General features: G+C 43.7%; 2 protein-coding genes and 1 pseudogene across 3 annotated transcripts in view; 1 reads left to right on the top strand and 2 right to left on the bottom strand.

Annotated features, from left to right (window-relative positions):
* Positions 1 to 16538: 16538 nt before the first annotated feature.
* LOC147452239 (uncharacterized) lies at positions 16539 to 17279 on the bottom strand. The gene is made up of 3 exons (XM_086518010.1): positions 17040 to 17279; positions 16845 to 16946; positions 16539 to 16743 (listed from the first exon to the last, which is right to left on the bottom strand). The coding sequence occupies exons 1-3, from the start codon at positions 17277 to 17279 to the stop codon at positions 16699 to 16701; spliced, it is 387 nt and encodes a 128-aa protein (XP_086374136.1). The 3' UTR covers positions 16539 to 16698.
* Positions 17280 to 23377: 6098 nt separating this feature from the next.
* LOC147452238 (DEAD-box ATP-dependent RNA helicase 35 pseudogene) lies at positions 23378 to 25345 on the bottom strand (annotated as a pseudogene).
* A 903-nt stretch (positions 25346 to 26248) lies between these two features.
* The window catches only part of LOC147452236 (uncharacterized), a 136459-nt gene continuing 135801 nt past the window's right edge, over positions 26249 to 26906 (top strand). Inside the window, exons 1-2 of one of the 2 annotated variants that reach the window (XM_086518009.1) lie at positions 26249 to 26611; positions 26754 to 26825. The gene's annotated coding sequence lies outside the window, so the exon portion shown is untranslated. Of the gene's footprint in view, positions 26612 to 26739; positions 26826 to 26906 lie in introns of both variants that reach the window. The other variant, XM_086518008.1, reaches the window with a different exon arrangement.

The raw sequence follows: 26906 nt of genomic DNA, 5'->3' as shown, positions 1-26906 counted from the left end.
CCTTGCAATCGTGAAAGTGTGTTTGGGGGGCTTCTTAGAGCTTGTGGTGTTCGGTGAGAGAAGGAGTGTTATGTGTTTGTGAAGGGGGTGGGGGGGGTTACCTCTTTATATAGGGTGGCCATATAAGTGTGGGTTCACACGGTGGAAAATAGCCGCTAAAAGCACGAGAAAATAATATTTTGAAATTTAAAACCACATGAAATTGGAGAACTATTCAAACACAGAGAGAAAAACGTACACTTGTAAAATTGCGTAAGCAATCAAACAATGAAAACACTTGATCCAAAAAAAAAAAAGCATCCACATGTAATGGATTTTCCATTTTCATGAGATTCTAAATACATCTAGTACCTCCTGACCCAAACTTTTCCAACCCTAGTCCTTGATGCTCGCCACACTGCATGCCATGCTCGACCTTGTGAGGATCTCCGACGTTCTGAGGAACGAACATGGGCTAGTCGACGGGCTTCTTTTGCCAAGCGCGATGACCTTGCATGTTCAATCGACACTTTGCATCCAAAGGTGGTGCGATAAAACCAGTTAGACGTTTCCTGAAGATAGCATGAGCACACTAAACCCCCTCCATGTCTTATATTCTTGAAGTAGACACCCCTAGCATGATAGTGTGACTTCTTCGTACCTTGCGTGCTCCAAAGATCCAATGAACCATACATGTTCATAAAGTATGCACCATGGGCATAGAAAATGTGCTGCCCATAAAGCCACAACACATCGATGATCAAAACTAAAGCATAGTATAGACCGTCGGAATAGCAAGCACTCACCATATAGTGCGTAATGTTCGATTCACCCAAGCAATGACGGCTTGGTAGCACCCATCTTAATGGTGGCATCCCAGTGCCTTTGTGAACTCCACCACCAAATTTTGGAATTCTAGTCGTTGCTCACTGTTGTGCTTGCAAGTCATAGTATCTTCATCAGCTTGTCGAAGACCGCCCAAACATCTTGTCAGCTAAGCACAACACTTGCATTGCTATCATTGTTCATTGTATACTTGCAAAGATACTTCCACAACTTCCATCCACCTTCAGATGTTGATGTTCCAACAGCAACACCCCTTTCCTTGGATCGAGCCCTCTTCAAAAATTGCCTTGCCTTTAGCCCACTCATGGACACTGGTTGGGCCACTTCCTGAGCGCTTGCATTGTTCTTCTCTACAACAATGGAGGTGTTGGTCCCATGAAAACCTATTGAATTTAAGAGCCCTTCCACTTTTGAGATAGCATCAAGCGACCTCTCCGCGGGCTTCATTGTAAAGGCATAATCAATATGAAGCTTTAATGAATTATCAAAGATGAGTGTGCAAAAATGTACATTTTGAGAGGGAAGTTAACTATAGGGTTCCATTCAATGTCTTTTGTGGCACGATTGGGCTCCTCCAGCATAGGACATTGTAGAACCGAATGCTCCCACACACATGTAATTTGTGAATTGTCATCTTTCTCTATGTTTCGTCGACCATTGAGATCTTGCGTGCATTTGTCTTATAGTCCTTAATGCAAAATGGACAAGGATACAGAGCTCATGTCCCTTGTTTGCACCCTAGAATGCACTTGATTGTTTTCAAATCGCCACCTAAGTGCCAGTCAACTTCAAACTCCCCTATGCCATCTACTTGGAGTTTTTCCTCAGCTAGTTGTGCCTTAATGACATCTATTATCCACAGAATGCGTTCAAAAATCCAAGCAAGCACTGCATCTGTCTCCTTGGGAACCTCAATAGCACCAAGCCACCAAATTTCTTTCTCCGATTGTACAATAAAAGATGGTGCACAATCCTTGTTCATAGCTATACGTTTTGCATGAAATAATGCCTCCTTTATGAGAGTAATACTTATCCTTTCTAATCTTTGTTTCTTCACAATCTGACACTTGTCTAGCTTGAGCACAAACATCAACTTTGAACCTAGCACTCCAAAATGTCCAAAATAACATAAGAAAAACCATAATTTTAAAAAAAAAAATAGACTACATTACTGTAGCCTCACCATTCAGTGGTACATCATAAAAATGTATCATTGCCATTTGAAGCCTTCTCAAATCAACAAAAATATTATTTGACATTGAGTAAGGAAATCCCTTGTCCACCCTGTCTGCACCTATGCATACATTGGTACGTTTTGTAACTCCTTTGGACCGCTTGGTAAAGATGGATGAAGGCATCATCTCCTCTATGTGCAAATAGCCTCCTATTCGAAAGTATGCGTCTTCGTTCGAGGCCTTCTTAGCAAGATTGACCTTGAGTGGTATAGGAAAAACATTCTCAGTAATTCCTCTTTCCCTTAAAGCTTAAGGAGACCATATAAGGCAATGTATCCCTTAGTACTAATTTCAACTTCATCACAAGCCTTCTGTACATCAACATCGCTCACAAGATTTGAAAACTTTCGCATCACCTCCTTTGTGATAGCATTGTTTAAATGTTTTGCATTTGGTGCTCGTAAAAGGGCTATCTGATTTCTTGAGGCACAAACTTAACAAATGGATGCGATCCTCCTCGGTATGGCCACCACACAGCTCTTGGATAAAATTCCTACAAGAATGAACAAAAACATTAGGACAAAATTCCTACAAGAATGGACAAAAACATTACCACATAAACATAGATTGGAGCGTAGAAAAATGTACCTTGTAGTTGTAACCCTTCTTTTTCTAGCACTGCCTTCGCGGGCTAAAGTCTCTATGGCATTGAAGCTCCTCTTACGTTCCCTTGCACCTAAGGGCATCTTTTTAAGATGCACGATCTTATATTCAAGCTTCAAAATCTTAGCATCCTTCTCTTCCACATGTAACTTAAGATTTTTCACTTTCTCCTCCGCATGAAAGATCCTTTCGTGCAACCCACTAGTGATATGGGAAAGAAGTTGACATTGATGCAAAGACCATTGTGCGCTATCACGACAATCTCTTGTAGTATCCAAGAAGACCTTGCTCCCCTCTACCTACATATTGTAAGAATGAAGCAAGGCTACTGAATGTTGGAGACACATTGATGGCTGGATCATTAGGTAGAGGCAACCATGCACCCAAAGGTCCACATTGGTGTGACCTGCAGCACGACGTTGTTATGCAGTTTGTAAGTAATGATGCTTTGAGGGTGCGAAGTCCTTTGGCATCCGAACATGTAGAGAAACCATTTTCGAACTTGACTATCTTGCCGTGGATGGGAGGTTTGTAATGTCGCCTAGCTCAAGGGGAATATATCTGGCCTCAAGCAAGAGTAGAGAATTGCAGTAGAGGCATGGAGTGGAGAGGTGAGCTATGGAGTGAAGAGCTATGGGATGGAGAGCTTTAGGGAGTGGAGAGGGAGCTACGGAGTGGAGGGCTGGCATATTCTGTATCACTCAAGGAAAGAACCACAAGAATTTTTTAGCTTGTTGCGATCGCACGTAATCCAAGTCCTCTTGGGCGTGTCGATTCCTAATCGTGTTTTTGAAGAGTGACAGGAAAGTCAAGAAAGAAGGGCTTGTCCAGCCTCCCCTTGTGACACTTTTCACTCATTGAGAGTGGACCATGCACTTAGCGGCTGGCCAATCGACGTGAGGTGGGAAAAAGCAACCTTGGTGTGAGCGCAAGGCCGCCAAGGGGTGCGCCCACGGGAAAGAGAAGAGCTCGGGTAAGGAAGATCTTTCTCTAACACAGATTGCAAGAGAAAGAAGAACCTCAAGACTCAAGAACCCAAGTTCCTCGTGAACTTCAAAACCCAAGACTTCAGTGTATGGTCATTACCCAAAGCGCAATGGATACTTTGCATGGAGGTGATAAGCATGGCAGTGGCGAAGAAGAATTTTTCCCACCAAGAGGTTTTTCTGACCCTCCCCTCTTCCCATCTACTCCAAGGATTGCACCAGATCCTACGGAGGCTTTTCTCAAGATGATGATGGACAGAAAGTTAGAACGTGAAGAAAGAAGAGCAGAAAGAAAGGCATAATTAGATCGTGCACACAATAAAAAAATGGCAACCATAAAGCATGAGCACCAAGAAAGAAAAGCAAAAATGGATCGCGAGCACAAAGAAAGAAAATCCAAATTGGCTCGTGAGCGCGAAGAACGACGGTTAGCCTTTGAGCGTGAGCGTAAGCAAGCATGCTTGGCGGTCGCACAGAGAGACCAACACATGCAATAGTTGGCCCTACTATTTTCTAATGTGCAGGAACAGGGTGCAGGCATAGACTGAAAAGAATCGGGAGATGGAGACTCTGCCAGTCTTGTCTTCTCCAAAGCACGACACATAGAATTGCATGATAATGATAAGCATGTTGAATTGCTTGATAATGATAAGCATGATGAATTGCATGATAACGATAAGCATGATGATTTTCATGATCAAGATGTGATTATTCACGAGCATGATGATTTGCATGATAATGATGTGATTGTTTACAAGGATGATGGTTTAGTTGATACTTTGTCTAGTGAAGCTAGCCTCATTGCAGATTTGATAGATCACGAAGAACCAATCTTCGCTCTCGAGTCGAGGTCTAAAGAACCCCCATAGGAAGTATTATGTGTGCGCATGATTAGTCAGTACGCATTGTTCGAGTGTTTCATTCGTGATGCTTTCCTATATTTTAGTCACCGTCCTTATGTGATCCCTTTTCATAGGCATGACATATTGTACGATGAGCACGATTCACTCATGAATGAGCACGGATGTATGTGGATTACTCATGAAAAGATGAAATGTTTGCACCCAAGGAATTCGCATTCCATGTCTCTTCCTTGGCATGACACGGTATCTAAAAGAGCACAAGAAGGATTGAACATCAAGCATCGGCATTTCCATCCTGTTTTGCCACAGTTGATTGATCTAGATCAAAAAGTCAAGATTCGGCCCCATTGTTTGCGTGTTTTTGGTGAATGGTTTGACACTCCGTCTATATGTTCATCTACATTGCATGCACAATCTTTCAAGATGACTATAATTTTTTCAGTCACTTTACATGGAATAGGTTTACATTTTTGTGTTGGAAGTGGTTTCAGGAATTTTCATCCTCGAAGATTCTTGAAGAAGGTAGACGCATGACTGTCAACAAAGTTGAAGCATTGAAGGAGCCATAGATGACTTTGTGTCGCTTTCGGCGCGGCCCAAAGAAGCAAGCGTTGCAGACCTTTATGAAGTTCAAGAACCGCATGACCCACACATCCGAGTGGGCCGGCGAAGAGTCCTTTCCACGATTCCAGACGTTGTTGGTGATCTCCCTTGACGCCATATTGTTCGGTACCAGTACCTAACTTTGAAAAGGAGGGGATGTCACGTGCACATCTAATCCTATGTGTACACGGACAAGCTACTTCATGACATGGGTTCAGTTCAGTTTAGTCAACCTAGCATAAGAAATGTTCTGGCACTTTTGTGAGTCTGTTTGCAGACCGTGCATGTCTAGGCACTTAGAGTAGATGCATATCCTCTGGTTGCACACAACATGATCATCAGATTACCATCAGAACCCATCAAGAGCATTTTTACAGTGCATAGACCTATTTTCCCTATTTTAGCCATTTTTCACTTATTATTAATAAGTGACTTTGTTGGGAAACTGGGTAGGCCAATTTGACTCAGCAAGTATATAAGAAAACCTAGCGCTAGCACTTTCTAGTGGAAGAGGCAGTAGGAACCGAGTGTTCAACAGGCACCTTCTCAGCAAGACTCCCCAACAAGACTTCCCTAGCGTTTTCATCAAGAACAAGCCCAGCGTTTCAGCTTTGCAAATCAGCCTAGCGTTTTGCATTTGCAACAGCCTGACGACAGCACATCACAGATCAGCCCTAGCGTTAGCATAAACAACAGAATTAGTCCTAGCGTTTTTGGATCAACTGAATAACATAGCGTTTTGCAAATTCTCCGCGACAGAACCAACATAGGCATCAGTGTTTTCAGTTTTCAGCAGTCAGACTCCGCAGTAGAACCCCCAAACCTTGCAGATCTCACCTTCTTGCAGTAGATCATTGCCGCACGGTCAGATCAGCCACAGTTTGCAGTTTCAACCAAAAAAATGTAGATTTCAGCATCTGCGTTTTCAGCACGTCGTCGTCGCATCATTGTCATCGTCATCGACATACAGTCAGAATTCAACATATAAAGATTTACAGATTTCAATCCCTTATTGTTTTCAGATTTCAGCTCCTCTCATCGTCATCGACATCGTCGGCAAGTCCAAAGCATTGTAGAGATTTGTACAATCAATAGAAGACCGCTCTCGCCATAGAGAGTGGGGCCTTCAAAGGAGGGTTTGACAAATTTTTTGGTGTCATATTCTTCTCTCTCTATCTCTCAGTCTCAGCACCTTCATTCACAGTATTTGCCACTTATTTGTGATCATTTGCCCTCTCTCACTAAAGGAACTAAAGGCTCTCCCTTCCGTAAGTAAAAGAAACCTTGAGCACAGTTCGGAGCACTCATCTTGAGCAAAGTTCAACATTCACTTCCGCTGCACCTAACATTCAATGGCCTTGTCTCCTAAACCACACACATTTTCAGCCTTAACCCCTTAAAATTAGGGATCCTTACAAGGCCCTTTTGGGGTTCATATTTTTCCTAATGATGCTTCGCATTGACAAACGAAGGATCAAAAGTGTAGATACTAATGTTTTTGTTGAACTTGCTTCTCGTTTTTACGGTCCATTCAAAATTTTTGTTGTGATCAATGATGTTTCATTTTGTTTAGACTTACTTTCACATTCACAATGCTTTACACATTAGTCTTTTAAGACCTTTCGAAGAACCTCTACCTACATATCACATTTATGAGGATCCACCTTTACTTGTGGACCAAGAAGAACAACTCATCCATGCACAATAGTTGATCACGAGACCACCACCACACGCACTAACATGGTTTATAACCGCTATCTTTTGACTTCAAAGGCCACCCTAGAGAAGATGCCAAATAGATGCCTGAAAAGTTTTTTCGCAACTTCCCATACTTTCTCCATACTTCCCATCACTCGTAGTCCAGTTGATTTTCTATGGAGCAACTAAGGACAGTTGTTATCCATGGTGGGAGGGATGTTACGAGATTGGGCACCCTCCTGTTGTATGTGGTTAACTACAATTGAGATAGCTGATTTAATGATTAATTATGTGTTGTCTATTTGACTTTACTAATAGTGAGTTCATGATGATTTGTAGATTGGAATTTGGGAGTTGAGAAGGAGACGTCGGTAAATAATAATCCTCTCGATTATTTTACTTTTGCAGAGTGTTTTAGATCTTTTATCAATAAGTCACTATGGTTGCTTTGTAAGTAAGACAATGAGAACTCACTCTAGGAGGGTCATGCAATAAGTAATGTGTTCCACTCATAACTAAAGTGAGACTAAGTGTAAAAGAGGAGCCTCCAATTTTTGGCACCAACAAGTAATATCAAATATTAAATACCAAACTCCACAAGAGATGCCGTGGAGTTTGAAGGCTGCAATCTTTAAGCATTTCTTGTGTAGATGTCCTAAATTTTTCCTTCCCTCTCTCATATAGTATGTTGTGTTATTTTGTGTACCCCATGATTATGTCTACATCTCTTACACTCTCTCGTTGTCAATCTTTTTTTTTTTTGTGCTGTCATAGTTTAGGTGTGTGTGTGTGTACTTGAATTTGGAAGAGAAGGTGACCTGTTGATGGTAAAGTCTATGAGGAATTGTTGATTTGTCTAAGCAACCAGTCTCCCCAACTCCCAACAGCCACAACCTACCCCTTGACCGCCAAGTCAAAGCTAGATCAACAAACCGAGGACCGTCACTCTTTCTTCTTCTTTCTTTTTAACAAGCTAACAGTGTTGGTCGAAGGACCAGTCACCCAATGAGGTCTAATTTTTGGATTGTACATTACCTGAAGGAATATCGGGTTGAATGGAATCATTGGATATCCGAGTCTCAACAACGACAGGGACCAATAGGTGACTCTGGTTTCTTTGGCATAGTCCCTGACTGGCTCACCGTCTCTTTGTTTATCTCAACCTGGTTCATCTCATATCAACGTGACCTTCTTATCGTTGACTGGTAAAAAATGCTACTTTAAAGTTGAAAAGAAGTAATGAGAGCCTTAAATGAAGAGATGCTTTTATAAACTAAATAAAGGCGTTCAAAATTTGTACGCCTCTCTCTCTCGTCTCCTCTATGGCACATTTTAACCCGCTTAAATTTCAATCATGGTTTTTCTCTTGTATTTGTTCATCCTAGCAAAATCTAGAAATGGTCCTCAGCTCATGCACACAGACTCCATGCTCATGAATGGAAAATGAAGGTCGACTTTTGATTAGACTGAATGGACTTGGTAGACATGAGTTAAAATGCATTGCACGTAAGGCAATGAGGAAGGCTTAAATGACCCCCCAGCCATGGGATCCACGGAGGAGAAGTGCACGCACAAAAGCAGAAACACCGGACGTCGTCGGATTTTCAAAACGTCAACTCGAACACATTTTGTAAATCGAACATCTAGTGTGTAAACTCAAACAAGCATAAATAATTGTGAATATACACACATTTCAGCGAAATGCATACGCACGTCTGGTTAGCCCATCGAGCTACCACACCACCCGTCCGAGTTCGAATCTCTAGCCCCGCACCCACTGTCCGATTTTTGGTCGCCATTCGATCTCCTCGAGATGGCAGCCCTCAATCATACGCCATCGATCCCATGGGTGGGGGGATCGTTTAAGATCGCGTGCCATTTAGTCATGAAGTAGGTGCTTGCATGAAACATCAAATTCAAATTCATTTAAGACCTTTGTTTGGTACGATACACGAAACATGTTGACCCTCATAGCATCCAGACATTAAGGGAGTGATAAGTGAAGCATAGTTATCAATACTTAATTGATAACTATGCCTCGTGTATGGTAAGATGCGCACCACTTATTTATCGTATTAAACTATGCAAGCCTTTTTGCAGCTATGCTGATTTTGGCATAGTTGCACAAGGCAGGCTCTTTCTAAAGGACGGGCAGGAGAGGCTTTTTGCCAACTCTGCCAATTTCAGCAAAGTTGAGAATAGGACGCACACGGTTGAACTTCACAGGTTGAAGTTCAACCTTGGCCGTCAGATGTGCTCATATATACACAAGAAGTTTTGGACAAATTCTCACAATAATTCCCACATTGTGACTTACCTCAACATCATGAGCTTCTGTGAGGGAGGCACCGCATACCTAGTAGCTAGGTACGATTGGGGGCAAGGGACCGCCGGCCCGGCGGTCCCCTGCCCCCCAATCGTACCTAGCTAGGTATGCGGTGCCTCTCGAGCAGAAGCTCATGATGTTATGCATTGTATGAAAAACACTGGAAAAGACTTCGTTTTCCTACATGAGAGAATTTCTAAATCTTCTTGTGATATAGTCACAAGGAAACATAGTCTCCCGCCATTTCTTAAGGAAGTTTGGAAGTTTGCATACAAATGCATATGAGTCTTAGAAACCATTTCTAATTAATCCATTCCATTGCAAAGAGCAAGCCTTTTCTAACTTAGATGGCCTTGTTGGTCTCCTTGCCGGTCTGGTTCCGTTTCTCCGTTCCTTGTGCCCACACGACCACAACTCAAGTGACTCCCCTAGCAATAAAGGAATTTCCTATGCTTGAGCTTGAAGTATACCATTAAATCTCCCCTCCATAACCTCCAAAGCCAAGATAGTCTCTTCTTGCCCTTGAAATAGCTTGGCTCTTTTGATGCTCCAACTTTGGGCATTCTCCAATCCTGTGACCCAATCCACCACAATAGGCACACCCTTTCACCCCGCTCACCTTTCCTATCTCTTCATCATCTTCCATATTAGGATTACCAAGAGTTGCCAAAACTGGGGGTATCACTACAAGAGGTTGTGTGCTCTTGTGACGCTGTTAGCGACGGAAATACACTAGGTTTTTATAACCCCCGGCATCGCTAAAACCGTCGCTACGAGAGCGTCGCTATATGCGTCGCTATGACGGTCGCTATAAGCGTCGCTATATAGCGTCGCTTATAGCGACGGTTATAGCGACGTTTACACAGAAGTCTATAGCGACGCTCATAGCGACGCTCCAGAGCCATAAATAGCGACGATTATAGCGATGCCTGAGAGAATTTTTTTTTGGTGACACGGCATTGAATGCCCTGTGTTGGGTTAAAGGCCCGTGTGCCCGGCTGCCCGTTGTTCAGCCGCCCATGTACAGCCATTCATTTACTCATTCATAATAACTATACTCATAACTACACATTGTAGTGTGAGTACCGCCCCGCCACACACTGTGTCTATCTCCTTCTTTGTGTTGGCTCTCTGTGTGTGTGCTCTCCGATCCCAACAAGTGGTATCAGAGCTTGGTAGTGAGAGCATTGAGAGCTTCATCATCATTGTTGAGTGTGTTGAAACTTGCTGCTGTTTCATTGCCGTTTTTCGGTTTCGCGCACGCGCGCATTTCCAAAGAGCAGAAGGTTTTTCTGAGCTTGGCATTGGAAGGTTCAGCACTCTGCGAGTATTTTCACCAGGCGTCCTGGCGTTTAACCCCCCTTTCGGAGCCATTCGTGCCATCAGAAATCCCATCCGAGCTACAGACTAGGAGCTGCGTTTTTCAGCTCTCTTTGGTAGTTTTCTGCTGCCAGAGCTTCCATAGCCATTACAGGTGCCATTGTTGTAGTGTCTTCCACTTACGTGAGCCCACAGCTCATTTGAGAGTGTGTAGCCTCTTCTTGGAGTGGCCTCATACACACAAAAAGAGTGGGAGTTTTGGCGACATTGTCTTCTTCGACTACAGGTACAGGTACAGGTACAGGTACGGGTACAGGTTACAGGTTACAGGGAGCTTTGGATACAGGTTTCTTCTGTGGTTACAAAACATGTATTTTGACTGTGGGACAGCCATGCATATGGTTGTGGTTTGAGTGGGAGCTTCTACTCTTCTGGGCAGTCTGTTTCTGCGTGTTCTTGAGCTACAGGTTTACATCATCTATGTATGTTGATGGATGTGGATATGGCAGTTTGACAGATACTCTTTATGCATGATATTGTGGAGATTTGGTTCACTTATACATAGAGCGGGTTTGCTCTTGCTTGCAGTGTTGCGGTTTGAGTACGGACAGGTACTTGGTTGACAGTAGAGATTGGACTTCGCTGAGCTTGTGCATTGGTTATATGCTCACTTGGATCCATTTATGCTCACGGATTTGTGTAAGCTTGGTCAGCTTATGTCTCTATTGTGGTTATTCAGACATGGAGTATGTTTATGCCTCTATGACAGCTCATTGTTGATGCATTTTGTGGCACAGTTTGCCTAGGCCGGTTGAGTTACAGGTGTCACGGTTTTATGCATTTGTTTGTGGATTTCTACGTACGTTTTTTGACCATATTATGGGCTGATTTATACTCTATGCGTTTGCTCTTTGATTGAGCAGCAGGTGTTGTCAGATTTGCAACACTACTTTGTTGTGGCAGTTTGTTGGTTGGTTCCAGGTTTCTCATTGTTGCATTCTTGTTGTAATGGGCACTAAAGAGGACACAGTTTTCAATATTGAGAAGTTGGATGGTGCTAACTTCTCATATTGGAAAGATCAGATTTGGGATGTCTTGGTGCAGAAGAAACAGATTCGACCTCTAAAGTTGCAGGGAGTTAAGCCAGAGAACATGGAGAGGGATGATTGGGAGGAGTTGGATGAGATGTGCAGGTCTACCATTAGGCTTTCCCTTTCAAAGTCTGTTTATTACAATGTGAAAGATGCACAGGGTGGAGCTTATGAGCTATGGCAGCGGATTTGCGATATGTATGATAAGCATTCGGCTGCTTCTATGGTGTATTGGATTAAAAAGCTTATTGATTTGCGAATGGAGGAAGGTGCTTCCATGAATGCGCATTTGAATGAGTTCAATACAATTTTCAGCCAACTTGCTACGCAGGAAATTACGTTTGAGGAAAATGTAAAAGCTATGTTTTTACTTGTCACGTTGCCTGAGTCATGGGACACATTTAGGACAGCCATAAGTAACTCGGTTCCTGCGAATGAGTTGACAAGTACTAATGTGGAGTCTAGTCTTCTCACGGAAGAGATTAATCGAAAGAATAATGCAGGTAATAAGTCTTCTAGTGCAATGGTTGTCAGAGGCAGGACTATGGACAAGTATAAGTCCAACAGGGGTAAATCTAGAAGCAGGTCCCGTGCAGGCACAAGTAAAAAGGATGTGGAATGTTTCCATTGTGGTAGAAAAGGCCATTTCAAAAAGGATTGCTACAAGTGGAAAAGGGAAAATGGACATGGTAAGAAGAAAGACCATGATGCTAAGGACAAGACTAAATCCAATGTCAAGATTGAGTTAAATGCAACACAGGGAGAGTGTAGCACTCAAGATGACCATGTATGTGCTCCGACTAGTGCTACTAGTGAAGAGCTTGGTGATGTGTTGCTTGCATCCTATTTTGATGACGCTTTTCTTCTCACTCATGAGCGTAGTATGCCTATGGATTGGGTCATTGACAGTGGTGCTTCTTTTCACGTTACGCCTCATAGGTCGTGGTTTCATGACTACGATGCTTCGAGCACAGGTACTGTTAGGATTGCCGATGGGCATTCTATGCAGATTCATGGCATTGGGGATATTCATTTGGCTATGCCAAACTCTACTACGTTTGTCTTGCAGCGTGTGCGTCATGTGCCGGCTCTTGCAAAAAGCTTGATTAGAGTGGGTCAGTTGGATTCACTTGGTTTCAATGTATCTTTTGGTGATGGAGGTTGGAAAATCACTAAGGGCAGCCTTGTTTTGGTTAAAGGTGCTAAGAGGAATACGTTGTATTCCCTTTGTGTAGCTAGTGTGGCTGATCACATTGTGGGGATCACTGAGCAACCTCCTGCTTCTTTATGGCATCAGCGTTTGGGGCATATGTCACTAAAAGGTTTGAAGTTGTTGGCACATGCCGATTACATTCCCGTTTCAGATTTTGGTGGTTTTGAGTTTTGTGAGCATTGCCTTTATGGTCGACATGCTCGGTCTTCTCATAAGAAAAGTGTTCCACACAGATCTTTAGAAAAGCTAGCTTTGGTGCATAGTGATGTATGTGGGCCGATGCCCAATGCTTCTCTTGGAGGTGCTATGTACTTTGTTACGTTCATTGATGATGCTAGCAGGAAGGTATGGACATACCCCATTCGTAAGAAGGATATGGTGTTTGATATATTTAAGCAATGGTTGGCTCTTGTTGAGAACCAATCAGGTTGTAAGTTGAAGTGCTTACGTACGGACAATGGGGGTGAATTTATGTCTCATGCTTTCACAACATTATGTGTTGAGAAGGGTATACGGCGCGAGCTTAGTGCTCCCTATACACCTCCTCAAAATGGTGTGGCAGAGCGCATGAACAGGACTATACAGGAAAAAGTCCGTAGTATGCTTTCTATGGCTGGTTTGTCAAATGGATTTTGGGCTGAAGCTGTTGCCACTTCTGTGCATTTGATAAATCGTTCACCTAGTGTTCCTTTGGGCTTCAAAGTGCCTGAAGAGGTATGGACAGGTTTGCCACCTTCGTATGGTCACCTTCGTGTTTTTGGCTGTGAAGCTTATGTACATGTACCTAAGGCAAAACGCAGCAAATTGGATCCAAAGAGCAAGAGATGTATCTTCTTGGGTTATGGTAGCTCTGGTGAGATGGGTTATCGATTGTGGGATCCTATTGACAGGAAGATTGTGCGCAGCCATGATGTTGTTTTTCATGAGGACTCTATGTATAGAGCATCACCGCGAACGGTTGAGGTTCGGCGTGTGATATTTGAGGAGGATGGTCATCGGTATGATGGTCCCATGGCTGCTCGTGGGCAGCCCATTGACCCTCAAGTGGGAGATCAGCCCTTGTTGGGAGATCATGTAGATGTGGGACAGCCAGATGCACCTCCTGCACAGTCTTTGAGGCGTTTAGAGCGGCGTGCAAGACAGCCTCAGCGTTTTGTGCCTTCTATGGATTATGTATTGTTGACTGATTGCGGGGAGCCATCATGTTATGATGAGGCCATGTCTAGTGTTGACAAGCTCAAGTGGGAGCAGGCTATGCAGTCAGAGATGGATTCGTTGATCCAAAATAAAACGTGGGAGCTTACTCCTTTGCCAAAGGGTAAGAAGGCACTACCATGCAAGTGGGTTTACAAGATAAAACTGTGTTCAATGGATGCAAAGCCTAGGTACAAAGCAAGGCTTGTGGCTAAAGGATTCAAGCAACAGAAGGGCATTGATTTTGACGAGATCTTCTCCCCAGTGGTGAAGATGTCTACTTTGCGTATGTTGTTTGCTTTGGTAGCTACAGAAGACATGGAATTGAAGCAAATGGATGTAAAGACAGCTTTCTTACATCCGGACTTGCATGAGGATTTGTACATGGAGCAACCAAGTGGGTTTGTTATTCATGGTTCAAAGAAGATGGTATGCCGGCTTCTTAAGACCTTGTATGGGCTGAAGCAATCATCTCGTGAATGGTATCGTAAGTTTGATGCATTCATGAGTTCATTGGGCTATGTACGCAGTTATGAGGACCCATGCCTCTATACTAGCAAGGCTGCAGATGGTAGTCTTATTGTTTTGGTTTTGTATGTGGATGACATGCTGATCGCAGGGAAGTGTATTTCTGATGTGGATGCCTTGAAACATAGGCTACATGAGACCTTTTCCATGAAGGATCTTGGGGATGCCAGTCATATTTTGGGTATGCGGATTACTCGTGATCGTTCTCGCAAGATGCTCTTTCTTAGTCAGAAAGAGTACATTGACAGGGTGCTTGAGCGTTTTCATATGGAGGGGGGGAAGGCCATTAGTACCCCGTTGCCTCCATATGTAAAACTCAGCCATGATGACTGCCCTCAGACAGATTTGGAGACTACAGAGATGTCTCAGATTCCCTATGCGTCAGTTGTTGGTTCCTTGATGTATGCCATGGTGGCTACGCGTCCAGATCTTGCTCATGCAGTTGGTGTGGTTAGCAGGTACATGTCTAACCCAGGCAAGCGTCATTGGGATGCAGTGAGAGGTATTCTCAGATACTTGAAAGGGACTTCAGAGTTGTCCCTATGTTATGGTGAGAAGGATATGTCTGTTTGCGGATATACAGATTCAGACTATGCAGGGTCAGTGGACTCGAGGAAGTCTACTAGCGGCTATGTGTTCACAGTTGCAGGTGGACCGGTTTCGTGGGCATCACGTTTACAGCCATGCGTTGCTTTGAGCACTACAGAGGCTGAATATATGGCTGCCACTGAGGCTGCCAAGGAGGCCGTATGGCTCTCACGACTAGTGGGAGATCTTGGTATGGCTTGTGATGCTCCGATTCTACATTGTGATAGCCAGAGTGCCATAGCGTTGGCACGGAATCCTGTCTTCCATGCGAAGACAAAGCACATTGAGGTGAGGTATCACTTCATACGAGAGGTGCTAGAGGACAAGCGCATAGATCTTGTCAAGGTACACACTGACGATAACCCTGCTGATCTACTCACGAAGTCGTTAGCCTCACAGCGGTTTGCACACTGTAGATCGCTGATGGGTATGGCTTGACTTCTTTTGCTGTACTTTGGCCACTTTAAAGGCACACTGCCTTTAAGTGGGAGATTGTTGGGTTAAAGGCCCGTGTGCCCGGCTGCCCGTTGTTCAGCCGTCCATGTACAGCCATTCATTTACTCATTCATAATAACTATACTCATAACTACACATTGTAGTGTGAGTACCGCCCCGCCACACATTGTGTCTATCTCCTTCTTCGTGTTGGCTCTCTGTGTGTGTGCTCTCCGATCCCAACAAGTGATACCAGTTGTAGGTCATGAGGGCAACAACTTCCCGGGAGGTCACCCATCCCAGTACTGTTCCCGCGCATATGCGCTTAACTGTGACGTTCCACAAATTGGTCTAGCCATCCAGACCCCAAAACCTTAAGGTGTTAGGGACCTCCGGTCTAACCAATTTATGCAAGACTCATAGATAGACACCACTTTGTCACCACAAGTTGGGCTTACCCCAACAATCGCCCCCTTAAGCCAAACTTGGGACTTTCCCGTCCCCTTGAGTACCAACGTGTTCCGTCTTTTTCTAGGCTCAGAGGTTGAGAGCTTCAACATGGCCGGGAGCTAGCTCAGAGGTTGAAGTCAACATCAACATGTCCTATTCCACGGACTCAGAGGTTGGACTTTGAACCATCGCTCTGATACCAGTTGTAGGTCATGAGGGCAACAACTTCCCGGGAGGTCACCCATCCCAGTACTGTTCCCACGCATATGCGCTTAACTGTGACGTTCCACAAATTGGTCTAGCCATCCAGACCCCAAAACCTTAAGGTGTTAGGGACCTCCGGTCTAACCAATTTATGCAAGCCTCATAGATAGACACCACTTTGTCACCACAAGTTGGGCTTATCCCAACACCCTGCCACCCATCAACCATATTGTACTTGATTCACTTTTTAAAAAAAGTGCAAGGGTAGATAATAGACCCAAAATAGTCACCCACAAGACGCATTGTTTGCAAAATTGACAATTGTACACATCATAGACAAAATGAATTGATTGGCAAATGTAATAATGACAATTGTACAACATCATAGGCATAAAGAATTGATTGGCAAAATGAACTGCGGTGACAAATGTAATAATATACATGGTTCAAAAAGACGTATAAAATCCGTCTCATGATACATAAGCTATGAGAAACCCTAAACTAATGCTATCTAGCTACGGCTAAACTGACGTCGTCTAGTCAGACGTCTCATCGCGTCCAAGCGGCGTATCTGTCGGATTCTGCAAAAAAAGACAATAAGACAGCTTTCAGTAAGTATAAACATATAACGACATTTATAAAACAATACAAAAAATAGAAAAGAGTAAACCTTAATACTAACCATGCCGCCGCGAGAATTGAGAATGTCCATCAATGCGTTTAAGCCCTTCCTGCCTGCGTACTCGCGCTCGTACGGTGTGGGATCACGTCCTGTCATCGACCACTGTCAAAACATACAAAGATTTCATTATGTTAGAATTAAAAAACTCATAAACCCTAAACTATCGAACATAAAGAGCAATGCGAAAACACTTACAAAATCGGCCTCAAATGATGCCCATCCACCGCTCCCCAAGTGGTGCCAGCTCCCTGCCTCTACTCGCACTCTGGCTGCATCCTTTTGTTGCTTCCACTTGTAGGGATTCTCGCGCGCTGCTTTCTTCGCATTCTTCCAATCTTCTTTGGCCAGCCAATCTGGCCTGTTCCACCCATTCTTGATTGCTTTTTGCACTTCGGAACGCTTGTGTTTGCAGTATTCGCGCATTCGAATCTTCATCAGGTTTTCATTGAAGCGCTGATCCCGTGTTGGAACGAGAAACTCATCATGAAGTATGTTGATGACTCTGTTTTTTAAATCACTTGGTACTTAATATTGAATGAATAGAGTAGACAATGACGCAAAGACCATTAAATACAATGACGTAATGACGCATATAAATACAATGACGCAATGAATTGAGTGATAGAAGAGGCAAGTCCAAAACTTAGAATTTTCAATCAAAAGATGTGAGCGTGAGTAGAAAAGAGCGTTATACACCATGGAAGGTACTTAGAGGAGAGAGCTTTTACAACACGGAGCAAAATTGTTCAAATACAATATTTGTGGCTTTAAAAGATCTCTCTCTCATCCTCGCATAACTCAGCATAACTTCCTATATCTATATAGAGCTCTCCGTTTAAACACATATCCTCTGTTTCATTTTGTAGCTCCTCTGCATGCACCCCATATAGAGTAGTAGCATCTTGATGCTCGTCTGGCACCACCGCAGCGGCTTCTGATTGAGCATCTTCTCTGATCTCCTCCATTGATGCCGTTGTGATTGGCACATGGTAGCCTTCATACGTCCTTGCACTACGAGGGGCTACCTCTATGACGTACCACCAGTTTGATGTAGACTTTGTAGGATGAAATATTACCTGCCAGAGCCACATAACTTACATGAGAGCTTTCAAGCACATAACTTGTAAAAGGGGGATGTTAACTATTTACATACTTACTTGTTCACAATGCTCTGGTAGTACGAAAGTGTCTCTTAGGTCAGTCCATTTCTTAGTAGAATCCACCTCAAGAAAACCAGACTCTCCTCTACGCACAGTAACGTTGCAACCCTCCATGATTATCTTGAACCATTGCACGTCGAACAAGTCGACAAAAAATCCTCTGTAATCGATCCTCAAAATCTCTTGCAGCGTGCCGAAGTAAGTGAGTTCCGCCACCACAGGATCTGCATCAGAGGAACGTCGTCGACTAAACTGTTCAAATTTTGCCATGATTCCACAATCTTGAGTAAAACGCTTTTTGTCGATCCGTTCCACCCTAAAATGTCGACCTTTACACCATGTTGCTGTGTATGACTTATACTACAACGAACAAAGATTATGAGTGGCCATTCAAACGTTTAGAAATAAAGTCACTAGCATGTCGTACATTGCAAACTTACCTTGGTCGCGCAACCCCGAGAGTACTCCCACTCTTCCTCAGTCACTTCGTCACCGCATTGTTGTGCGCTTTTCAATTGGTTGTGCAACCATCTTAAGCTCATGAAGGTTGGTAGGCTCTCCAAACCCGTCGGATAGTGCATCGGTGGTCGTCTTCCCCGTCTCCACTCGATTCGTGCCCTTTGTCGCTCTTGCTTTGCATCCTCATATTGTGAAATCCACTTTTGCATCACTGGATTGTGAAGCATGCAAAATCGGTTGATTTTAGCCTCTAGATCTTCCGTCATCTTCTTCTCAACACCGAGATTGCACATGACAATCCCAGATATGCGCTCATCATCTATGGTTTGCCATAGCGTGTCCCGGGCTTTATCAAATCCGTCTAACCACTCTCCAATGTACACTAGGGACTCTGATACCAACCAACCTTCTGCCATGCTACCCTCCGGACGTGCCTTTTGACGCACATATCCCTTAAGCGTTTTCATGAAACGTTCTAAGAAGAACATCCATCTGGAATGAACTGTGCCAGCTATTTCCACCTCATCAACTATGTGAACAAGAAGATGCACCTGAATGGTTAGCATGGTAGTAGGAAAATGTTTCTCAAACATGCACACAAGCTCCGCAGCATTTAGTTTGGCGAATGGTATGGAGTTTACGTTGATCTCCTTTTGTGAGATCCATTGCACCAGCTTTGCAAGTTTGTAGATTGTGTTACGGATGTCGAGAGACAAACATCCCTCAATGGCAACCGGTAAAATAAATTGTAAAGTATGTGCAGCAATGATATTAAAGTCCACATTTTATGCAATGATATTAAAGTCCACTATGAACGTACCTGACACATTTTATGCCAATCGTGTGACTTCAAACCGGTAAGCTTTCTGTCTTTAGTAAAACACGTTCGGAGCGAGTACATTACGCCAGTGGGGGTCCGCAAAGATCGAATGGTCTCTTTTACTTTGCGTTCTTGGGCTCCTGTGAAAATCCATGGTGCTTTAGGGAGTTTTATCGATCCATCAGACGCTGTTTGCGGCCAATATTGCTCCATACGATCCACATTTCTAAGGTAAACTCTGGCTCCCAAAGTATCTTTCTTGCCGGTCAGATGGTCCCATAGTAGATTACCCACATTCTTGAATATGTGCATTGGATCGAACAAGTGATTGATCATGAGTCGGGGCCAGTATGGTAACTCCTACCATAGAGATAGTCTCTTCATCCCTGGAGGCAATCCGTCATCGCACATCTCCTTCTGCTCTAACCATGCTTGTGTAGACATCCTTGGTGGCTCTCTTCCCAAAAAGCCGTCGCGTAACACATGATTCTCTGGAAGATACGCTTGATGACCTTCGTAGATTTGCTTCTTCAGTGAGGGCGCCCTATGTGCATTCAGTCTAGGTCCACATGTGACACATGCTCTGTATCCGTTTGTTTGAAGCCCTGCATGTATACACATGATAATAGATCAACTATGGGAAAAAACAAGATTTACAGTGTCTGAGTGAGGAGTGTCAATAGATCACCTGAGCATTCTGTTAGCCCAGGATAGTCATGCATGGTCCACATTAGAATGCCTCTGATCAAAGCATTCCGTCGTCCTGTGTGTCGGCTCATATCCACCACCTCTATGCCAATCCACAATTGTTGTAGCTCTTCCAATAGTGGACGAAGATACACATCCATATTCTCCACTTTATATCGCCCTGGCACAATCAAGCTTAGCCATAGGTGCCCCTTCTTCGTAGTCAACCACGGGGGAATGTTGTAGTTGACGATGACAACGGGCCATACACTGTAAGATGTTGATCTTTGACCAAATGGATTTACGCCATCCATAGCCAGGCCTAAGCGCAAATTTCGAGCTTCCCTGGCAAAATCCGACCATGTTCCATCTATATGTTTCCAGGCTGCGCAATCTGAAGGAATTCGTAGCACACCATCCGAAGATTTATTCTCCTCATGCCATGATGCTAGGGCGGCCATGGACTTACATTCGAAGAAATGCTTGATGCGAGGAAGCAGAGGAAAATGTCGCAAAACCTTTTGTGGAATTTTTGTCCCGTAGAGATCTACTCGATATCTTTCAGAATCAAATTTCGGACACTTCTCCATGTCTATGTATTCCCCTCTGAAAAGAATGCAGTCATTAGGACAAGCGTGGATAGAATTGTAATCCATCCCCAAGTTTCGCAAAATCTTTCTTGCTTCATCTCGGGAATCTGGCATCACATTGTCAGCTGGTAGTATGTGCTCTTTAAGCAATCTACACAACATAAAAATACGATACAGTCGTGTAAAAATCTATCAGATCATTATACATTTAGAGTTTTATTAAAGTAAACTAATTGTAATAGATCACCTGAAAAGCGTTGTGACGCTAGTGTCACTCCATCCAAACTTTGTCTGCATGTTGAGAAGAACCAGGAGTGCTTTCAATCTAAACATACGTGCTCCATTATACAATGGCGTATCGGCTTCACTTTTCATATCATCATAGATAAGCCTTTCTGAATCCATGATCGTCTCGATCATTTCATCAATCTCGGGCTCAAACATTGCCTCGTTGGGAATGTGCTCTGCATAATCATCCCCCGAGCTGTCAGAGGCTACATCTTGTGGCCTCACATATGCTGCTTGACCAAAGCGCCTGCGAACACGTCTATTGGGTTGCAAGATTGCTGCTTGTTGGCCAGCGTCAGAGTTCGACGAGTTATAATTGGCAACAACTCGATCTATAATAGATGGATCGAACTCGCCAAATTCGCGAACGTGCTGCAAAGAAACACGTCTTGTCCGTCGCACAGCATGCTTGCATTGATTACAAGGACATAAGACCCTCGTTGAGAGATAAGTGTTTCGGTTGGACGGTCCCACATCCTCGTCACTACTCATAATGAGGATAAAAATCTTATAACCTGGACAAAAAATTTAATATTCTATTGGCATTCTTCGTCTTATCTCTCTCTCTCTCTCTCTCTCTCTCTCTCTCTCTCTCTCTCTCTCTCTCTTTACCTCACATTCTCTAGTCATGTCCAATCCCCGCACACCTCGGTCTAGAGGTGCACGGAGATCAGAACCACCGGGTTATAATCTCGTTTTTATTGGTCAATACCTATATTTGTGGATACAAGAAATCTACAGACCCACGTCTACATGATACTGCATGTAGTGGACAAAACCCCTTTGCCTCTTCTCTAGCTATAGCACTTCACAGCATCTTAACATCTTTTCACAGTAGATCTTTTCACTGTTCGTCTAACTCTAAACCCTAAACCGTAAGTAATTCTTGCGTGGACTCGATCTAACGTAAATAAGCGTAAATCTAAATAAGCGTAAATCTAACTAAAAATAAACCTAAATCTAATTTAACGTAAGTCTACATCTAACCTAATCTTTAACGTCTTTTGTCCATGTTTCTTACGACGTTAAAACTCTCTTCTTCTTGTGTGTGTGTGTGTGTGTGTGTGTGTGTGTGTGTGTGTAAACCTAAATAAACCTAAATAAACCTAAGTCTAATCTAATATAACATAAATCTAAATCTAACGTAAATTATGTTATATTAAAAACAAAAAACTAAACTAGCAGGGATTATAAGAACCTTAAAATTGATTTAACACACAATTTTTCACATAACTCGGCAAGAGTTGGCATTCTCATCACTAAAGATGTGAGAGTTAACTTCCGGCGGTGATGCTGCCTCATCTCCATCCACATCTGACGACAGCCATTGGCCCTGGCCTTTGGACCGTTCTTGCTCTTGTTACTAACTTTGAAGTTGTTGTTGAATGACTAGAGGTTGTCTAGATGGTCATTGTCGGGGATGTAGTGACTCTTGCCGCCCTGAAGATCCACCTTCTTCCCTATCTTCTGAAGACATTTCACCAGTACTTTTGGATCGACGGAGCCCACCATGAGTGAAGGCAGCAATACCCTATATTCCATTGAGGGCTTTCTTCACCCGCTTCATGCAGGCATCGTAGTCTATGAAGACCTAAATCTAATCTAATATAACGTAAATCTAAATCTAGCGTAAATAAACGTAAATCTAATTAAAAATAAACCTAAATCTAATCTAATTTAACTTAAATAAACCTAAATCTAATTTAACGTAAGTCTACATCTAACCTAATTTTTAATGTCTTTTAGGATAGTTTCCTACGACGTTATAACTCTCTTCTTCTTGTGTGTGTACGCGTGTGTAGATGTGTGTGCCAATAAAAAGAGATAAATGGTATAACTTTTCTATCACCCATGCCAAGTATGATAGATTGGTTATGTCATTTCCCTCTTGAATAATAGGTCTTGAGTTCAACTCCTCGTCGGCTAGATCTTTAGGTCTTTTAATTTTAATTAGTTTCCTACGACGTTAAATTAGTTTCTCTCTCAATGTGTATGCGTTTTTTGGTTTATGCATGTTTTCTCTCTCTTTTTCTCTCTCAATGTGTGCGTTTTTTGTTTATGCATGTTCTCTCTCTCTTTTCCTCTCTCAATGTGTGCATTTTTTGTTTATGCATGCTTTCTCTCTCTTTTCCTCTCTCAATGTGTGTGTGCATTCTTTGTTTATGTATATGTGTGTGCGTTTTTGTTTATATTTGTACTCTTTCTCTCTCTCTCTCTCTCTCAAAAACACTATGTGTGTGTGTACGCGTGTGTGTGAGAGAGAGAGAGAGAGAGAGGGAGAGAGAAAGAGGGGAAGGGAACATGAGAGTGAGGAGAGGGAAAGAACATACCTGGCTCTCCTTCCTCTCCTCGTGTGTGTGTGTGTGTGTGTGTGTGGAGAAGAAAAAGAGAGAGAGAGAGAGAGAGAGGGAGAGCGTTACCTGCTCTTGATCTGAGTTTTTGGGCGCTCTCTGTTATTTTTTTAGCCCAGCCGACGTCGCTATGAACGTCGCTATGAGCATCGCAAATTTACTCGTAAATTTGCGACGCTCATAGCGACGCCGGGAATTTTTTTTTTGAGTGTCGCTGTGTGAGCGTCGCTAATATGAATAGCCTCTTGTAGTGTATGATCTGATTTGCCTCCTTCAATAGAAGCTTCAAATCATGAAGTATAGTCACACTCTGATTCTTGTTGATGAATGAAGTAGCACGACCGGTCTTGCCACACCGTCTGGTATGACGGATCCTATGGACAATTTTCAATCTCTTTTGGCATATCATAGTTTATCACATGCTAAATATCAGGAAAGTCCAAGCCCTTAGAGGCCACATCCGTCGCAACTAAGACATCCTTCTTCCCGGATTTAAAGGCTGCAATTGCATAATCCCTGTCCTCTTGAGCCTTTTCTCCATGTATGCCAACAGCTTCAACCCCTTTTATGAGCAGATATTCATGAATGGCATCCACAGCTGCCTTGTCCTCACAAAAAATCAGCACAGGTGGAGGGGTTTTGGGGACGTATTTGAGAAGATACCCCATCTTTTTTTCTTGCTTGACATACTTTACTTTTTGAATCACATCCAAATTGGCAGCACCTGCCCGTCCTACATTCACTATGACAGGTTTCACTAGGGCTCTCTGCGCGAAATCTTGAAAAGTTTTGGGCATGGTTGCAGAGAAAAGAAGCGTCTGTCTCTGAGCCTTGAAATGGTCGAACACATATTGAATGTCTTTTTCAAATCCCAAATCCATGAGCCTATCTGCCTCGTCGAGCGTCAGATATTTGCAGCTGTCGAGGTTCATCGCTTTCTCCAACAACATGTTTTCAGTCTCCCAGGAGTGGCAATGACAACGTGCACTCCTCGCTTAACAGCTTCAACCTGAGGCCGCTTGTCGACGCCCCCGATGCAAAGCATGGATTTCAGATCTGGATAGCCTCCCTTACTCTTAAGCACTGATACAAACTCTTCCACCACATCGAACGTCTGCCTTGCAAGCTCACGCGAGGGACAAACAACCAAACCAAAAGGCCCCTCGCCACCATGAATGGGCATCCTCAACTCTTCTTGCAAAGCCAGCATAATCAGGGGTAAGGTAAACACAAGGGTCTTACCTGAGCCTGTGAAGGCTATGCCTATCATGTCTCTGCCGGACTGGATAACCGGGAGGCCTTGCACCTGGATGGGGGTCGGCCGCATGATGCCCTTCCCATTGAGCTTTTGAAGAATGGCATCAGGGAAGCGCATGTCCGTGAAATTTTGGCATGGTGGAGGAACAGCCTCCCCCTCCACAAGAATGTGCCATCGCTTGCGAATCTCCTCGCACTCTTTCTCGCTCATGTGGCGAACATGAGAAGGGGGTTTCCAGCCAGTCTCCATGGGCTCTGTGTACTGGATGCCCTTAGCACGCTCACGTACGGGCACGAGTGGCATCTTGCACTCCGACAGGCACTCCATCATCAATTTCTCCTGGTTGCCGATCTGCTCCACAACACTAATTTCAGAAAGCTCCCTTTTGAGATGGGAGGCCTTAGCAAGAAGACTAGGTTTAGCCTCAGAGACGCTTTGTCCATCTCCATTCTCATCAGTGGTAGATATAACAAATGCTGTGGTAGAGGAAGCAAGGCCACGCCTATTTCGCTGTAGAAATTTCTGGGCTTCGAGCTGTTTCCTCTTCTTCACAGGTACATACTCTTGGTATTCTTCGTCGTCTACACCTTCAGGCCCTGCGTCTTCCTGCTCTTCATAATTCCGCCGTCTTGTTCTCCCTGAGACGCGATGGCAGCCACCCACTAAAGGATCCCTGCTAGCACTATCTTCTTCCCCTGGGTTTTCCTCTTTCAACGCCATCTCAGAGAGAGAGAAGAGAGAGAGAGAGAGACAGAGAGAGAGAGAGACTCATATATCGAAGGAAAGCCGCCACGAAAAGCACGGCGAAAACGCAAACGCGTAAAAGCTTTCCAAGACGCTCTATGCGATCAGAGGACTGGAGCTGGATGTTGATGAAAGAGAGAGCGAGAAAACACTCACTCACGGACAATGAAAAGGAGAAACGCAGCGGCAAACTACGTTGAGGATCACTATATCACAGGGGCATGCTCAAATGGGATCAATGGTTGAAGAAACGCGTGTCAATCGTGGACCGTCAGATTGAACATTTTCTTCGAATTTACAAATTTGCCTCGAATTTACTACGCGACCCACATTTACAATATGACATACTCGAATCACCTATATTTCAACGAACGCATGGGCGTAGTGGTTACTGCTCATGGCTCGCAGTGGGGAGGTTGCTGATTCACATGGGTGCGGACCGCCCCGAATTTACAAGCCTACCCGAATTTACCAAATGTCCCGAATTTACAAATGTGTATCTAGCGGTCTGAATCACCTCAACCGTCGATCCCATTTGAAGCCGTCCATGCGAGATAGTGTGGAGGGACGTCAGCGCTGTCGGCTGCACTCGTTGTAAATGCAGCCGCCGTAGGTGGAAGTTGTGCACTCGGGTCGGTGCCAGGGCCTAAAATTGGCACCTGTTTTCCTTGTCAAAAAATGTTCTGGAAAAAAATACTTGTCAAATGACCATTGTGATTGGAGAATTTCTTTGTCGAACGACAAGTTTCAATAATTTATGGCCATCAAATGACAAGCTTTAATCCATGATTCACCTCTCATATTTTCAAGTACATCAAGGATACGTATACAGATATACAGTAAAATACAAATGTATTATGACCTTAGAAGTAAGGAGCTTTATGTCCGCTTTCAAACATCAAATAGGGCAATCTCTATTGCCCATATTCAAGGGCCCGACCCAAATTTGAAAGTGGCTCAAAATAACATCTAAAATGGAATTTCTAAGGCCTTAGGTCGAACAAAATACCATGGGGCCTCAGCCTACATCTAAAAACTGTGTACACTTTATCCTAGCCAGAGCCGCGGCTCCTGAGTCGTGAGTTGCAGGCGGTAGCCGCAATACTGAATAGTCAAGCAAATAGGTAGCGCGTTACACCAGCCGCCGACGCACGACCCACCAATCGAAGTTTGCAGGCATGTCGACAATTGTTGGCTGCTGCACTGCAACGTAGAGAGGACTACGGGCACTAGCAGCGCTTCTAGTCCCTAGGGCTTGGAGGCTTCAATCAGCGCAGGATGCTCCATTGCTATGTCTGAAAGCACGGATAGGATACGTATTTGGGTTGGGAGCAGTGATCATTGATAGTTGGAAGCACAAGGCTTGAAGGAGCAAGCCAGGACTCAAGAGTGCATAACGTAGTAGATGCGGTATGTTCTTCTCAACTAATACAAGATAGTTGATAAGCTAAATAGCCTCTATCTACCCAAGAGCCAAGAGCCTTGGTTCTACTTTAGTCCAAAAGAGAGAGCATTGCTGATTCCATTTTGTCTGATAGTCGAATTGCTACAGAGTTGAGCTTGCTGCTACAAGTTAACTTGGCAAAGGGTTTTGTAGACTCCAAACTTCAAAGCCTAAAAGCATGTAAGTCCTTGACGCTCGAAGCTTTGTTCAATGTTTTTTAATTATGATTTGCTATGCAATTTCTAGGTTTTGCTTCCACTA

Source organism: Adiantum capillus-veneris, chromosome 8 (genome assembly GCF_014529385.1).
Source record: "Adiantum capillus-veneris isolate H3 chromosome 8, ASM1452938v2, whole genome shotgun sequence".
Taxonomy (NCBI): Eukaryota; Viridiplantae; Streptophyta; class Polypodiopsida; order Polypodiales; family Pteridaceae; genus Adiantum; species Adiantum capillus-veneris.
Note: the sequence above shows the minus strand (reverse complement) of the source record. Positions and strands in the feature narration are given on the sequence as shown.

Coding starts and splice junctions, on each gene's coding strand:
- LOC147452239 (XM_086518010.1), bottom strand. CDS start 17,279: ATGAAGATTCGAATGCGCGAATACTGCAAACACAAGCGTTCCGAAGTG. Junction 16,947..17,039: donor CATCATTTGAGGCCGATTTT/GTAAGTGTTTTC, acceptor ATGTTTTGACAG/TGGTCGATGACAGGACGTGA. Junction 16,744..16,844: donor TCAATTCTCGCGGCGGCATG/GTTAGTATTAAG, acceptor CTTTTTTTGCAG/AATCCGACAGATACGCCGCT.